Source organism: Nerophis lumbriciformis, linkage group LG29 (assembly GCF_033978685.3).
Source record: "Nerophis lumbriciformis linkage group LG29, RoL_Nlum_v2.1, whole genome shotgun sequence".
NCBI lineage: Eukaryota > Metazoa > Chordata > Actinopteri > Syngnathiformes > Syngnathidae > Nerophis > Nerophis lumbriciformis.
This window is the reverse complement of record NC_084576.2, coordinates 30,132,780-30,151,062: the sequence shown is the minus strand read 5'-3', so window position 1 is coordinate 30,151,062 and position 18,283 is coordinate 30,132,780. Positions and strand designations below refer to the sequence as shown.

General features: G+C 42.7%; 1 protein-coding gene across 3 annotated transcripts in view; it reads right to left on the bottom strand.

Annotated features, from left to right (window-relative positions):
* Positions 1 to 1,244: 1,244 nt before the first annotated feature.
* The window catches only part of asxl2 (ASXL transcriptional regulator 2), a 40,772-nt gene continuing 23,733 nt past the window's right edge, over positions 1,245 to 18,283 (bottom strand). For all 3 annotated transcript variants that reach the window (XM_061924531.1, XM_061924533.1, XM_061924532.1), the window contains 5 exons: positions 18,081 to 18,241; positions 17,922 to 18,018; positions 14,749 to 14,854; positions 10,412 to 11,120; positions 1,245 to 3,610 (listed from right to left, as the gene is read on the bottom strand). In XM_061924531.1, the coding sequence (XP_061780515.1) occupies positions 2,225 to 3,610; positions 10,412 to 11,120; positions 14,749 to 14,854; positions 17,922 to 18,018; positions 18,081 to 18,241 (2,459 nt within the window). In that variant the 3' untranslated portion in view covers positions 1,245 to 2,224. The remainder of the gene's footprint in view (positions 3,611 to 10,411; positions 11,121 to 14,748; positions 14,855 to 17,921; positions 18,019 to 18,080; positions 18,242 to 18,283) is intronic.

The window sequence follows — 18,283 nt, the reverse complement described above, 5'->3', positions numbered from 1 at the left end:
ATTTGTATTTTCATTAAGGTGACTTTGGCATTTGGAAAGAATCGCTATTGCACCTCCGGGAAATGTAAAGTTTATTAAAAAAATGTTTTATATAAAGTGAAGTGTTTTTCGTATTGCACTTCAAAATCATTTGCTCGCACAAAAAAAAGCAACGCCGTGCCGAACCAATCAAGTACTTACACGCAGACTTAGCCTTTTATGCTAAAGCGTTAGCGTTTTGACTCGTACATTTTGCGATAAATCGCCTCCGATTATTTCTGCAACTGTTTCCATCCGCCTTAAATATTTACAGAACAAAATGATCTATTTTTGACATGAATGTGAGCATCAGTTTGAAGGTGTAACAATATCTACAAATCAGTAGGAAACCATACCGCAGGTCACGAAAATATATATTTTTTAAAGTGTGTGTATATATATATATATATATGCATACACACATACATATATATGTATGTGTGTATATATATGTATGTGTATATATATATGTGTGTATGTGTATATGTATATATATATATATATATGTATGTATATATATATACATACATATATATTAGGGCTGCAACAACTAATCGATTAAATTGTTTAAAATCGATTATAAAAATAGTTGGCGATTAATTTAGTCATCGATTCGTTGGATCTTTGCTATGCAAAGATATTTTTTATTTCATTTTTTTTAATAAACCTTTATTTATAAACTGCAACATATACAAACAGCTGAGAAACAATAATCAAAATAAGTATGGTGCCAGTATGCTGGTTTTTTTCCAATAAAATACTGGAAAGGATAGAAATGTAGTTAGTCTCTTTTATCCGATTATTAATCGATTAATCGAAGTAATAATCGACGGATTAATCTATTATCAAATTAATCGTTAGTTGCAGCCCTAATATATATATATATATATATATATATATATATATATATATATATATATATATATATATATATATATATATATATATATATATATGTGTGTGTATATATATATATATATATGTGTATATATATATATATATACATATATATGTATATATATATATATATATACACACATATACATACATACATATATATACATATATATATATATATATACATATATATATACATATATATACATACATACATACATACATACATATATATATATATATATATATATATATATATATATATATATATATATATATATATATATATATATATATATATATATATATATATACATATACATACATACACACACACAGTACAGCCCAAAGGTTTGGACACACCTTCTCATTTCAATGCATTTTCATTATTTTCATGACTATTTACATTGTAGATTGTCACATCAAAACTATGAATGAACACATGTGGAGTTATGTACTTAACAAGAAAAAAGGTGAAATAACTGAAAACACGTTTTATAGTCTAGTTTCTTCAAAATAGCCACCCTTCGCTCTGATTACTGCTTTGCACACTCTTGGCATTCTCTCCATGAGCTTCAAGAGGTAGTTTTCACTTCACAGGTGTGCCTTATCAGGGTTGATTCGTGGAATTTCTTGCTTTACCAATGGGGTTGGGAGCATAAATTGTGTTGTGAATGAGAAGGTGTGGCCAAACTTTTGGCCTGTACTGTATATATAAAAATATATATGTATATTTGCACATAAATTCAAGTGCAGAATATATCTTCTTGTCACATGCCGTTTTTCTTAACATGATTAAATGTTGATTCTTATAGTTGTATAAAGTTTACCTTAAATGTATTTAAAAATCTTTTTGAAAAACTATACATTATTTTTTGTAAAGTTGTGATTGTAATGACAAAATAGTGTTGCACTTCTTCCCTGCTGTACGCACATAAATGCCAAATAAGTTTACTTGTTTTTCTTACAAACAATGATTATCAGCGCCCCATTGTCTTTTTTTTTTCTTTTTTTTTTTGCAGCTTACTAATAAGCCCGATAGTAAAAAGTGTCAGTCTAAAACACAACAGTCTTTAGGTTCTACAAAAATAGCCACATTCATTTTTTCCCTCCTTGTTAAAAACTACACAAATATATATATATATATTTTTAAAATATATCACACTAATGCTAGCGAGTGCAAACGCTGCCGGATTTCATCTGGCAGACTTGACGGGATTAAAAAGGGATTTCTAAGGACAAAACTACACATCCAGTGTAGATGTGGTGGTGTCGCTACCGACTACCTGTGAAAGACCCGCTGGACGCGTCATCGTACCACCAGACAGGAGACGCAGAGTTCCGAGGGCCCGATGCAGTCGTGGTGGCAGAAGGCTCCGCATCCTTTGCACATGATCATGGCCTTCAGCCGACAGTAGCACGTGGACTGCATGTTGTCCTCCATGTTGGGGCCCTTCATGAAGGCCGGCTCGGGCGACGTCTGGCTCTGGCTGACGGAGTTACCGGCGGGTATGGTGGTGACCGTCACCGAGAAAGACATGACGCTGCCAGCGTCCGACGGGGAGGGCGCGGCGGCGGCGGCGGCGACGACCCCCTGAGAACTGCGATTCCAAGCGTGAGGTACGGACATGCTGATGGTCCCGCCGTAACGGGGCGCCGCGGTTTCCTGATGGCGCTGGTGAACGGAGTCATTAAGGAGGAGGTATGGCTCGGATTTCCCTCGATTGTTATTGCAGAGTTCAAGTTGTTTGCGGCTTGACTGGCAGTAGAGGGTGTTGCTGCCGGTGCTGATACCACCGTCCTCGGCTTTGATGTCGGAGCGAGGCAGGATGCTCCCTGCGTCCTCGCTCTGGCTTACAGTCGCCGCCTCCTCCTTACCATCGCCATCTTCCCTTTTAAGGCCGCACACATTCGGGAGGATGGACTGGTGACGGCGTTTGCTCTCCGACCCGCGGCCGTACGTGGACACGTTGAGGAGGTAGTGTCCCGACATGGCGGGCCTTGGCGTCCTCTTACGACCCAGGGAGCCGACAGACATCCAGGGTCGGTCCTGGTGCTGGTCTCCGTGAGTGGTTTGATGGGTTTTGTACAGCAGCGACTGAGGAGACGGCCTCTGCTGGACTTTCTTCTCCATGAGAGTCTGAAGAATCTGCTCCTGAGTGTCTCTGTCAGGAGGTCTGGAGTAGCTTGAGGCGGCGTGCTGCTGGTGGTCAGGATCACCAGCGGTCTTCATCTTACTAGAGTGAACGTTGGCCTTCACCTCCGTCTTGGTGAGGGGTTTCGGGAGGATCTGCTCCAAAGGAACCTCTTTGCCTTGAAGAAGCCTCGTGACCAGTGGATTGTTCGCAGGGATACAAGAGGCGGTCCGGGTTGAATGCACTGACACTGCTGGCTCAAGACTACTGTTCTGCTCGGAGGGACTTGGACCGAGTGGACCAACAGGATCCTGTTGGCAAGAAGGAGCTGTGCCGGTGTCGGCTGCTAACCTGGCCGAGGCCGGCGGAGATGCCGGGCCGAGACCCGGGGACGGCAAAGGCGCGGCTTCTTTTGAGGCGGCGGCAGCCGCGGCTCGCTGCGCCCGCGCAAGCTGGGCCTTGGCTTTGATGTCGGCCAAAGTGCGAGCTCCCGTACGAGCCGGGGAGGGGAGAGGCATCATCGGTGACACGGGGACGGGAAGAATTCTTGACACGGGGATCTGCAGAGAGACAATACAGTAGGGATGTCAAAGTGGTTTTCATTGAGGGCCACATTGCAGATATGGCTGCCATCAGCGAATAACAGAGGTGGGACCAAGTCATTGTTTTGCAAGTCACAAGTAAGTCTCAAGTCTTTGCCCTCAAGTCCGAGTCAAGACAGGCAAGCCCCGAGTCAAGTCCAAAGTCAAGACTGGAAAGTCTCAAGTCAAGTCCTAAGTCCTGCATTTTGAGTTTCGAGTCCTTTTAACCACAGACTAATATATTAACACAGATTGTGTATGCTTTTCAAACGCTGTATTTATTTATTAAAACAAGTGCATTTTAAATTGCAGGAAAGAAAATTGTGCTGACATTGCACTTTATAATAGCACTATTAACCAGTCATTTTAAACATTAACTCATTCCTTTACAGAACAAACACATTGAAAAATAAAGTGCAAATGTACTTATTTGTACAAAAGTGTTAACATTGAAAAAACATGACATATACGTGAACATAACAAAAAAGTTGTACTTATTATATGTCAGGGCCCTATGCTGCATTGCATTTGCAAAAGACCAAATTAGCCAAGAGTCTGTCAGTCATTTGTGCACGATGGGGGCGTAGTATGATGCCACCATGGCTGAAAACTCGCTCCACTGGAGCACTGGAGGCAGGCACTGCCAAGACTCTCATGGCCACTCGGAACAGTGAAGGAAGAGTCTTCATGTTCAATGCCCAGAACAAAAGGGGGAGAGTTTTTTGGGGGTTGGTGCACTACTTGTAAGTGTATCTTGTGTTTTTTATGTTGATTTAATTAAAAAAAGAAAAAAAAAAGAAAAAATTCTTGTGCGGCCCGATACCAATCGATCCACGGACCAGTACCGGGCCGCGGCCCGGTGGTTGGGGACCACTGAGGTAAACAACCAACAGTATGTCAGAAAGCTAGCTAAAACGGTACACATATTCATAATATAGTATACATTTTAACTGACCTTTATTTTACTATTTTTGTCTTTTTTTAGGTGGCTAAAATACGCGGTGCTGCTGACCGCCGTCTAACGTTACGTGTGATATATTGACTAACGTAACCCTGCTTAAAAAAAATCACTGAACAAAAAGTATGAATAAGGTAGTGAACTGCAACAGATTCCCGTGTTTGCAATAACGTTATAACGTTAGCAGTGAGTTTACAGCCTCACTGATTTAACTACACAGCAAATAAAAGTCACGTTACTTAGCCAATAAACATTATCTTACATTCAAAACTTACCGTTCTTTGTGCAACTTCAAATGCCGGACGAAGTTGGAAGTTGTTGCCTCTCCATCAGTAATTTTCGAACCGCATGTGTTGCATACTGCAAACCGTTTTGTGTTGACCACCTCGTAATTTTTATACCCAAACGAAATTATTTTAGGTATCATTTTTTGTTCACTGGCGTGTGGTTTGGACATGTCTTCTTCGTTGGTTGTCCTGCAATTTGATTGGATGAATGCTGTGTGATGATAACAAAGTAGATCTAATTTGATTGGCTGTTGTACTGAGACCACACCAGCTGACACACGCAACGCTGATAGACAAGTACACAATGAAAAATACGGAGCGCTCCCGAATAACTTTTTCATCTTTGGGTTTTGGGGAAAGTAGCAAGTCATGTCAAGTCATGTCAATTCAAAAGGCTCAAGTCCAAGTGAAGTCACAAGTCATTGATGTTAAAGTCTAAGTCGAGTTGCAAGTCTTTTTACATTTTGTCAAGTCGAGTCTAAAGTCATCAAATTCATGACTCGAGTCCAAGTCATGTGACTCGAGTCCACACCTCTGGCGAATAATGTATGAATTTGCCTCTGGATTTCATTATTAATTGTGTGAATGCTCCAAAACATTCACACATATGGTTTTCTACGCCAAAATTCCTCTCTTTATTATTATTATTATTCTGCAGATTTTGGCGCGCTCTACCTTCCACATTTTTCACCCGATTCAAAACGTTCCAACTTCAAACTGTTCAGCCTATTCGAGAATCGCTGGCTTTCCCTTGACAAATTCCAAAAATTCCCAGATTTCCAGGTTTTCCGGGACATTTTTCCCATTCAAAATGAATTGGCCATTTTTCAAAGTTCCACCATTTCCAAATTTTTCAACCGATTCAAACCATTCCACCTTCAACCCTTCTAAAAATTAAAACTATAATTTTTCCAAGTTCAAAAACAGTCCAGGAATTCCCAGAAGCCCTATTTCCACCCTTTTCTCTGGCGACTACTCCGCCCACATTTTTCAACGCATTTCAACCGTTCCACCGTCAAAACATTCCTCTTAATCAGGACAAAAAAACAAAGTTGTTTATTGAACTGGAAAAAGTCCGGAAATTCCATAATACCATTTCTCAATTCAACATGTTACTACTTGAACATTACTCCACCGATTTGAAAAATTCCAACACCAACCATTTCAACTCATTCAGACTAGAGATGTCCGATAATGGCTTTTTTGCCGATATCCCGATATTGTCCAACTCTTAATTACCGATTCCGATATCAACCAATACCGATATATACAGTGGTGGAATTAACACATTATTATGCCTAATTTTGTTGTGCATTAAACAATGTAACAAGGTTTTCCAAAATAAATCAACTCAAGTTATGGGAAAAAAAATGCCAACATGGCACTGCCATATTTATTATTGAAGTCACAAAGTGCATAATTTTTTTTAACATGCCTCAAAACAGCAGCTTGGAATTTGGGACATGCTCTCCCTGAGAGAGCATGAGGAGGTTGAGGTGGGGGGTAGGAGGGTAAGGGGTAGCGGGGGGTGTATATTGTAGCGTCCCGGAAGAGTTAGTGCTGCAAGGGGTTCTGGGTATTTGTCCTGTTGTGTTTATGTTGTGTTACGGTGCGGATGTTCTCCCGAAATGTGTTTTGTCATTCTTGTTTGGTGTGGGTTCACAGTGTGGCGCATATTTGTCACAGTGTTAAAGTTGTTTATACGGCCACCCTCAGTGACCTGTATGGCTGTTGACCAAGTATGCCTTGCATTCACTTGTGTGTGTGAAAAGCCGTAGGTATTACGTGACCGGGCCGGCACGCAAAGGCAGTGCCTTTAAGGTTTATTGGCGCTCTGTAATTCTCCCTACGTCCGTGAACACAGCGGCGTTTTAAAAAGTCATACATTTTACTTTTTGAAACAGATACCGATAATTTCCGATATCACATTTTAAAGCATTTATCAACCGATAATATTAGCAGTCTGATATTATCGGACATCTCTAATTTCAACTCATTCAGACCATTCAAGTTTTCTTTTACCATTTTCAAAAAAATTCCCGCTTTTTCCCGAAATCCCCAATTTTTTGGGAAATTCCCATTGGAATCAATGGGACATTCTTCCACAACGCCCACATTTTACATCTGATTCAAACGGTTCCAACATCAAAATATTCAGCCCGTTTGGGAATTGTGTGCTCTACTTCAACAATTCTAAAAAAAATTCCAGGATTTCAGTTCAACTTCAGCATTGGAGCATTCACACGCAATTCCTTCAGGAATTGCCTCATCTCGTTATATATATTTTTTAAGTAGACTGTCGATTTTACTGTAAAAACTTTACATTTACCACATTTTACGGTAAATAGAAAAACAGTACCATTGTTTTTTGGGAGGGTTTTTACGGAAAAAGCTGGCAGCTTAGTTGCCAGAATTTTTGTGTTAAATTGACATTGGTTTTTACAACATTATATTGGTAATGGAAAAACAGTACAAGTTATTTTCTTATTCTGGCAACTTAGCTGCCAGTTTTTCTACCGTCAAAACAAATGTACCGTCTTTCCATTTACAGTAATACACCGTTAAAAACAAGATTTTACAGTAAATAAGTAAATCTGGATCCTGCCCCTGAAATTGCTTTGCTTGGCATTTCTAACACTTCAGACAAAATGGGTCGGAATGTTAGCACAGTGGTGGCCTATGGTATGCTCATAGCATACTTGCCAAGCTTGAGACCTCCGATTTCGGGAGGTGGGGGGGTGGGGGGTGGGGCGGGGGGCGTGGTTAAGATATATATATATATATATAAGAAATACTTGACTTTCAGTGAATTCTAGCTATATATATATATATATTTTATTACACACATATATATATATATATATATACACACATATATATATATATATAAATAAAATAAATACTTGAATTTCAGTGTTCATTTATTTACACATATACACACACACATAACACTCATCTACTCATTGTTGAGTTAAGGGTTGAATTGTCCATTCTTGTTCTATTCTCTGTCACTATTTCAGAACACACACATCATACAAATATACATTTTAAAATCAATAAGAAAACGGGAGCTCTAATTTGGGAGTCTGAATTAGGATCAGAAGTTCCTATATAAACATTGCGCACTCACGTCACCTTTTTGTATTGATTACTGCAGCTGTGCACTGGATTCATTCACAAATACAAACTACAACTCACAAACACTTTAGAGTTAGGCTCCACCATCAGAATGTGTACTTAAACTTATAAAGATCACATGGATATTATTCAGTGAGTTGATTCACCAAAACTAATCTGTTAATACAGGAGGAAGAAGCACACAGGACGTTTCAATTGTTCACAGACTGGTCGCGCTCATCAGAATGACAAGACACTTCCGGTCTGCAGGTGATAGCATTCAATTGGGAAGAAACGCCCTACTGCCCCCTACTGACCGATAAATGTGTAATGACAGCTCCAAAAACGAATTCAAACCACAAAATAAAATAAATAAATCAACACAAAAATGTGACACATTATGGGTGGGTCACATATGCATGTACAGTAGATGGCAGTATTGTCCTGTTTAAAAGTGTCACAACATTGCTGTTAACGGCAGACCAACTGCTTTATGGTAGACGAAAACTTGACTGCTGTTGTTGTGTGTTGTTACCGCGCTGGGAGGACGTTAATGAAACTGCCTAACAATAAACCCACATAAGAAACCAAGAACTCGCCCTCGATCATTAGCTGTTTATATTGTGGGAAAGCGGACGTGTGAACAGGCTGTCAACACGTCACTCAGGTCCGCATGGAGCTGGAGGGGGCGTGGCCTCCAGCTCCGCCTGAATTTCGGGAGATTTTCGGGAGAAAATTTGTCCCGGGAGGTTTTCGGGAGAGGCGCTGAATTTCGGGAGTCTCCCGGAAAATCCGGGAGGGTTGGCAAGTATGGCTCATAGCAAAGAGATGCATTTTGAGAGCGTGGAAATCTGACTCACCACCTAAGTTTGAAGCCTGGTTGGGGGAGCTAGTGGGACTCCTCCACATTGAAAAACTGAAATATGAGATTTCTGGTAACTTACATACATTTCGTGATGTGTGGAAACCAATCTGGAATACCTGAAACTGCTGGTTGATGCTTTTATTGGTTTCTGTATTGTGTAGTTATAATTATATGCTTTTACTTGTAATTGTATTGAGTTTGTGGACCCCAGGAAGACTAGTGGGTTGCTGTGGCAACCAGCCAATGGGGATCCTTAATAAAAATCAAATCACATCATAATGGCAGCTACACTTTCCCTCTTAAAGATGTAAAAAAATTATTTGGGAATGTCCGGCGGGCCAGATTGGAAAGCTTAACGGGCCTTAATTTGCCCAGGTGTGCTTTACAGGGTACAGACTAGAGATGCGCGGATAGGCAATTATTTCATCCGCAACCGCATCAGAAAGTCGTCAACCATCCGCCATCCACCCGATGTAACATTTGATCAGAACCGCACCCGCCCGTTGTTATATATCTAATATAGACGATGCAAGGCATTAGTGAGGTTATAAAGCTTTTGCCTGTTAAAGAAAGGAGACTGATCCAATGCAGCACAGACATTCGCGTGCCACGCTGTCACGACCCAGACGCACACCAGTGCGCAATCATATGGGAGCCGCGCTGAGCGCACTTCCAAGCGCGTCTCGCTGCCGGCGACGGCCGGGTATGGGCCCGACGCTCCAGCGCCATCCATTTTCAGGGCTAGTTGATTCGGCAGGTGGGTTGTTACACACTCCTTAGCGGGTTCCGACTTCCATGGCCACCGTCCTGCTGTCTATATCAACCAGGGTGAGCCCCACCCCTTTCGTGAGCGCACTGCGCGCGGAGTGGCCCCTGTTACGCTCCCCCGGCAACAGGGGTGGCGGGCAGGTAAGCTGCGCGGGCGGAGCGACCCCTGTTACGAGCCCCCGGCCACGGGGGTGGCGGGCAGGTAAGCTGCTTACCTGCTACGCGTGACGCCGGCCGCGGCAAAAGCGGACGAGGCGGGGTGTCGGTGCGGTGGGCGCGGTGGTGACCCTGGACGTGCGTCGGGCCCTTCTCGCGGATCGCCTCAGCTACGGCTCCCAGTGGGGCCCTCTCGGGGGAAGGGGCCTCGGTCCCGGACCCCGGCGAGGCGTCCCTTCTCCGCTCCGTAAAAGTGTCCATCTCTTTTTTTTTTTTTCTTCTGTTGTGGCATATGCAGCAGGTGCCTGCTCGTTTTTCGTATGTGGGTAACAACATTTAACTATGTATATATATTTCCGAATTGGTTTAACTGCCACCCGCCTGAATCTATTTAAAATCTAATTTTTTTTTTTTTTTCAACCGCCCGACCCGACCCGCGGATAAAATCTAATTTTTTTTTATTTCATCCGCCCGATCCGCGGATAATCCGCGGACTCCGCGGTTGTGCCCGCAAACCGCGCATCTCTAGTACAGACGTATTTACTGTTGCTGAAAAACAGTATTATTTGCAACCTTTAAGGCGTGAACTGAACGTGAACCAATCAACCACATCTGGATAATCTCCCTACCTTGAGTGGTGGAACTCTGGGTTTGCCAGTTGACGTGGGCGTCGCAGGGCTTGGTGCGGACGACGCCGTGGGAGACACTGACGAAACGGAAGACGACGCGGAGGAAGCTGAGGACAAGCGCGGTCTTTTCTCTGGTGTCACCTCATCCTCCCTCGCGTCGGGAGACTTCCTTTTCTGCTCCTCGGGGGTCCCGTCAGGTTCCGACTTGATCTCCCCCAGGGGCTTAACCGTGGACACCGGCTGATCCTCCGTTACCTCCGGCTCGACTTTTAGCGGCAGGCTCTGCTCAACCTTTGGCTCGAATATTGGCGGCGGGCTCGGCTCGACGGGAGCCCGGGGGAGTTCTGGTTTATCCTCTTCCTCGCTCCGCTCAGTCTGTGTCACTGCCGGGGCGTCTTCGGTCTGCTTCACGGGCTGCGCTGGTGGCGGTGCAGGGGTTGGAGCAGGCTGAAGAGCTGCGTGCATCTTACGATCCTCGGCGTACTGAGAGCGCCTGGTCTTCATGGGTTCCGGGATGGAGAGAGATGGTTTCGGAGGCTGCGTCTGTGACGGCGTTGATTTTGCCGCCACGCCGTCGGTCCACTGGCGGTTCTTGGCGCCTTTGGTTTCCACCGACGCTTTAACGGCCGTTACCGACTGATGAAGCTTTTTCTCCCGTTTCAGATCCACTTTGGTCAGCTCTTTGGATTCCTCAATGCTTAGTCCGGAGCTGCAGAGAAAGAAGCTGTCATTTTTTTTAGAAAATTTGAAGCAACACCTCCTAGACTGGACTCTCACTATGGACTGGACTCTCCCACTATTATGTTAGATCCACTATGGACTGGACTCTTACTATTATGTTAGATCCACTATGGACTGGACTCTCACTATTACGTTAGATCCACTATGGACTGGACTCTCACTATTATGTTAGATCCATTATGGACTGGACTCTCACAATATTATGTTAGCTCCACTATGGACTGGACTCTCACTATTATGTTAGATCCACTATGGACTGGACTCTCCCACTATTATGTTAGATTCAATATGGACTGGACTCTCACTATTATGTTAGATCCACTATGGACTGGACTGTCACTAATATGTTAGATCCACTATGGACTGGACTCTCACTATTATGTTGGATCCACTATGGACTGGACTCTCACTAATATGTTAGATCCACTATGGACTGGACTCTCACTATAATGTTAGATCCACTATGGACTGGACTCTCACTATTATGTTAGATCCACTATGGACTGGACTCTCCCACTATTATGTTAGATCCACTATGGACTGGACTCTCACACTATTATGTTAGATCCACTATGGACTGGACTCTCACTATTATGTTAGATCCACTATGGACTGGACTCTCCCACTATTATGTTAGATCCACTATGGACTGGACTCTCACTATTATGTTAGATCCACTATGGACTGGACTCTCCCACTATTATGTTAGATTCAATATGGACTGGACTGTCACTATTATGTTAGATCCACTATGGACTGGACTGTCACTAATATGTTAGATCCACTATGGACTGGACTCTCACTATTATGTTGGATCCACTATGGACTGGACTCTCACTAATATGTTAGATCCACTATGGACTGGACTCTCACTATAATGTTAGATCCACTATGGACTGGACTCTCACTATTATGTTAGATCCACTATGGACTGGACTCTCCCACTATTATGTTAGATCCACTATGGACTGGACTCTCACACTATTATGTTAGATCCACTATGGACTGGACTCTCACTATTATGTTAGATCCACTATGGACTGGACTCTCCCACTATTATGTTAGATCCACTATGGACTTGACTCTCACTATTATGTTAGATCCACTATGGACTGGACTCTCACTATTATGTTAGATCCACTATGGACTGGACTCTCACACTATTATGTTAGATCCACTATGGACTGGACTCTCACTATTACGTTAGATCCACTATGGACTGGACTCTCACACTATTATGTTAGATCCACTATGGACTGGACTCTCACACTATTATGTTAGATCCACTATGGACTGGACTCTCACAATATTATGTTAGATCCACTATGGACTGGACTCTCACACTATTATGTTAGATCCACTATGGACTGGACTCTCACACTATTATGTTAGATCCACTATGGACTGGACTCTCACAATATTATGTTAGATCCACTATGGACTGGACTCTCACACTATTATGTTAGATCCACTATGGACTGGACTCTCACACTATTATGTTAGATCCACTATGGACTGGACTCCCACACTATTATGTTAGATCCACTATGGACTGGACTCTCACACTATTATGTTAGATCCACTATGGACTGGACTCTCACTATTATGTTAGATCCACTATGGACTGGACTCTCACACTATTATGTTAGATCCACTATGGACTGGACTCTCACTATTATGTTAGATCCACTATGGACTGGACTCTCACACTATTATGTTAGATCCTCCTAGACTTTTGACTTTTGACAAGAACCACAAAGTTTGATCATATTACGCCTATACTGGCTCACCTGCACTGGCTTCCTGTGCACTTAAGATGTGACTTTAAGGTTTTACTACTTACGTATAAAATACTACACGGTTTAGCTCCATCTGCGTTTAAAGAACTCCGGCTTATTAGTGATTCCCAGAGCCCAAAAAAAGTCTGCGGGCTATAGAGCGTTTTCTATTGGGGCTCCAGTATTCTGGAATGTTCTACCGGTAACAGTTAGAGATGCTACCTCAGTAGAAGCATTTAAGTCCCATCTTAAAACTCATTTGTATACTCTAGCCTTTAAATAGACTCCCCTTTTAGACCAGTTGATCTGCCGTTTCTTTTCTTTTCTCCTCTGCCCCCCTTGTTAGATCTACTATAGACTGGACTCTCACTATTATGTTAGATCCACTATGGACTGGACTCTCACTATTATGTTAGATCCACTATGGACTGGACTCTCACACTATTATGTTAGATCCACTATGGAGTGGACTCTCACAATATTATGTTAGATCCACTATGGACTGGACTCTCACTATTATGTTAGATCCACTATGGACTGGACTCTCACTATTATGTTAGATCCACTATGGACTGGACTCTCACTATTATGTTAGATCCACTATGGACTGGACTCTCACTATTATGTTAGATCCACTATGGACTAGACTCTCACTATTATGCTAGATCCACTATGGACTGGACTCTCACACTAATATGTTAGATCCACTATGGACTGGACTCTCACTAATATGTTAGATCCACTATGGACTGGACTCTCACTATTATGTTAGATCCACTACGGACTGGACTCTCCCACTATTATGTTAGATCCACTATGGACTGGACTCCCACACTATTATGTTAGATCCACTATGGACTGGACTCTCACACTATTATGTTAGATCCACTATGGACTGGACTCTCACTATTATGTTAGATCCACTATGGACTGGACTCTCACTATTACATTAGATCCACTATGGACTGGACTCTCACACTATTATGTTAGATCTACTATAGACTGGACTCTCACTATTATGTTAGATCCACTATGGACTGGACTCTCACTATTATGTGAGATCCACTATGGACTGGACTCTCACTATTACGTTAGATCCACTATGGACTGGACTCTCACACTATTATGTTATATCCACTATGGACTGGACTCTCACTATTATGTTAGATCCACTATGGACTGGACTCTCCCACTATTATGTTAGATCCACTATGGACTGGACTCTCACACTATTATGTTAGATCCACTATGGACTGGACTCTCACTATTATGTTAGATCCACTATGGACTGGACTCTCCCACTATTATGTTAGATCCACTATAGACTGGACTCTCACTATTATGTTAGATCCACTATGGACTGGACTCTCACTAATATGTTAGATCCACTATGGACTGGACTCTCACTATTATGTTAGATCCACTATGGACTGGACTCTCCCACTATTATGTTAGATCCACTATGGACTGGACTCCCACACTATTATGTTAGATCCACTATGGACTGGACTCTCTCACTATTATGTTAGATCCACTATGGACTGGACTCTCACTATTATGTTAGATCCACTATGGACTGGACTCTCACTATTATGTTAGATCCATTACGGACTGGACTCTCACAATATTATGTTAGATCCACTATGGACTGGACTCTCACACTATTATGTTAGATCCACTATGGACTGGACTCTCACTATTATGTTAGATCCACTATGGACTGGACTCTCCCACTATTATGTTAGATCCACTATAGACTGGACTCTCACTGCATCCGGTCTTCCATTGATTGATTGACCTCCCAGATTGTCCACCTACTTTTCACCAAAGTAACTTTCGAAGAAGGCCTCCTTCCACTGCTCGACCTTCTTTTCCTTCTCAATTTCCTGCCGCATTCGCAGTTGCAGCTCCGGAGTAAATTCACCTGGAGGCAAAAAAGTCCAAGTAAAAAAAACAGCATCCACTAAAAAAAATCTGCATATTTTTTTTATACAGTACAGGCCAAAAGTTTGGACAGTATGGCAGTTTTTTCCCCCCAAAGTACCGTAGTCAGACCAATGTGGTCTGTAAATGATGCAACTCTTCCCCACTAAGACCGGCAATACCACAACACCATTTTGTAAAAACAAATGCGAAAAACAGGCATTACCTACAGCAGGAAACATTAAAAAATTAAACTCGGCAGAGGATATTCAGGATAAAAAGTCGTTCTCGCAATTGTTGGATATGAATTCAAACCATAACCAACCACGCATCAGTATAACTCTTGTCTCAAAGTAGGTGTACTGTCACCATCTGTCACATCATGACGTGACTTATTTAGAGTTTTTTTTGACGTTTTCCTGTGTGTAGTGTTTTAGTTCTTGTCTCACGCTACTATTTTGGTGACTTTTCCAGTTTTGTTAGGATTTTCCTTGTAGCAGTTTCATGTCTTCCTTTGTTTTGTTTTCGCAATCAAGACTATTTAAGTTGTGCGGACGCTATCCTTCTTTCTGGGGACATTGTTGATTGTCGTGTCAGTACTTTGTGGACGCCGTCTGCTCCACACGCTGTTAAGTCTTTGCTGTCGTCCAGCATTCTGTTTCTGTTTACTTTGCAGCCAGTTCAGTTTTAGTTTTGTTTTGCATAGCCATCCCTAAGCTTCCATGCCTTTTCTTAGCGGCCACTCGCCTTTTTGTTTATTTTTGGTTTAAGCGTTCGATACCTTTTTACCAGCACGCTGCCTTCCGCATATCGTGATCACGACAAACCATGTTCCCGACATCTACACAGAAATTAGCTACCTGCTGCCACCTACTGATATGGAAGAGTATTACACGGTTACTCTGCCGAGCTCTAGGCAGCACAGACACTCAACAACGGCACATTATATGCGGATTATTAGGGCCCGCAATGGCCCATTGCATAAGGACTCCCTTCGGGAGTCCTTTTGCAATGGGCCATTGCGATGAGCTTCAAGAGGTAGTCTTGAAGCTCATCGAGAGAATGCCAAGAGTGTGCAAAGCAGTAATCAGAGCAATAGACCTAAAAATTATCGATCATCAATCTTCACCAAGACGCCACTTCCGTCACTTGATTGACATTCACGGCACCCGAGGGTCTTGTGAGATGACGCTGGCTGCTGCCAGATCATTATTAAGAAAAAACGACCGACAGGAAGGCGAGAAACCCTTTTTATTTCTACAGCTTCTCGCGCCGTACCTGCCGTCAAAACTCTAAAGACTGACTACACACAAGACACGGAGTTTGCCGCCAATGTATTTCTTGTAAAGTGTATAAAAAGGAGTATGGAAGCTGGACAAATAAGATGTCAAAAAGGAAGCACTTTCATGTGGTATTGGACAGAAAGGAAGACTTTTTATGGCGTCACATTAGTGCCAAAAATTCGAGCGCATAAACTGTTATCGCGCGCTGACTCTCCACTTCGTGCGCGACACCATTTTGCGCGCGCGGTGCCTTTCTGTGCGCGCGGTGCCTTTTTGCGCGCTCTCTGTGTACTCCTGGCATCTCTCCTCGCGCTGTCATGTTTCTTTTTGGCACTTTGGGGGAGGGTATGCTTAGACGGCCCCTCCTTTCTGATTTGCTGTGAGCATTTTTCATATGACCAATCATTCTCCAGTGTAGCAACGTTGTAGCCATCTTACCTCGGACATCTAGCCTCAATCATTACATTGAAGTCAATGGTGCATGTACTAATTAAATTACCATAACTTGCTCGATTTTCGACCAATTTACAAACGGTTTGCCTTGTTACAAATCTTATTACATGTAGATATGACATAGGATGCTGTACCTGTTGAAATTACCTCTTTCGCTTTAAAAAAAAAAGACTTAATTGTGAAACATAGTTGTGTAGGGTCAGTGTTAGTCAGTTTTCTGATTATTTTAAACTGTTTCAGAATACATTATTAAAAGCTATTTTTAACATTTTAAAAACAAAATTCAAAGATTATTTCATTAGTTTTATGGCTGAATCAAAAGAAATTCCATAAATTAGAAAACAAATGTTCAAGAAGAAGTGAAAATATAAAATAATGTTATGGTTGGGTGTTATTGCTGGTGGACCAGTTCTGGCTGAAAGATGTGATTATGGTGTTTGTTGTCTTATTATTTATTTGGCTCACATTTTGTATTACCCTGTATTGTGTTTATGTGGTATGAAATAACCTTCATCAGCGCGCGACATTTTTTTATCCACTTCTTCCTCCGTAAATCTTGATACATATTGACGATGACCCGCCCTGCTATACTTCTGATTGGCTCTGAGCATTTTTCAGCGTTTTTCGCCTGACCAATCAGAAAGAAGGGGCCGTCTAAGCATACCCGCCCCCAAAGTGCCAAAAAGAAACATGACAGCGCGAGGAGAGATGCCAGGAATACACAGAGAGCGCGCAGAAAGGCGTTGCGCGCGCGCAGAAAGGCACCGCGCGCGCACAGAAAGGCACCGCGCGCGCGCGAAGTGGAGAATCAGCGCGCGATAACAGTTTTTATGCGCTCGGATTTTTGGCACTAATGTGACGCCATAGAGAGATGCCAGGAGTACACAGAGAGCGCGCAAAAAGGCACCGCGCGCGCACAGAAAGGCACCGCGCGCGCACAGAAAGGCACCACGCGCGCGCAAAAGGGTGTCGCGCGCGCACGAAGTGGAGAATCAGCGCGCGATAACAGTTTTCATGCGCTCGGATTTTTGGCACTAATGTGACGCCATAACTTTTTTTCTCCTCCATTTGAAAATGTGGACGTTATCACTTCTGTCTGATTCCAATCAATGCAAGTCATCACAGTCATACCAACTTATATTCTTGTCTTCATGACAGAAAGGAATGTTAAACATGCTTGTATTATCATTAAACACCTTTAACTTGTTAACAAAAACCTCTCTTTCATAAATAAATCAATATAAATGATATATATGAATGAGGTAGATCCCCTCCACTTGGTCAATTGAAAAGTAGTTGCCTGCAGAAAAAGGGTGGCACCCCTGTACTGACCCTCAGCCAGCCTTTCTTTCCACGACTGGGCTGCTGATGTGAAGAACTCGTTGTTTAAGGCAGAGGTGGTCACCTTGAGGAGGCCGTCCATGCAGGCCTGCCAAAGAAGACACAAAAATCAGCACATCGAAAAACGTGCACGGGTATGGGAAGCGCCACCTGCTGGTCGACTTGGGGCAGAAGTCGCAGGAGTTTCTGCTGGCAGTCTGGCGGCAGGACAGAGAAGGTGTGCTTGTTGATAATCGCCCGCAGGTTGGTGTTGACCAAAATGGAGTCCGGCGTCTCGACGTCTATTTTACACTTGTTGCGTTTCAGGTGCCCTTTGGAGCAAACACAAGACAATAAACGGACTTAAAAAACAC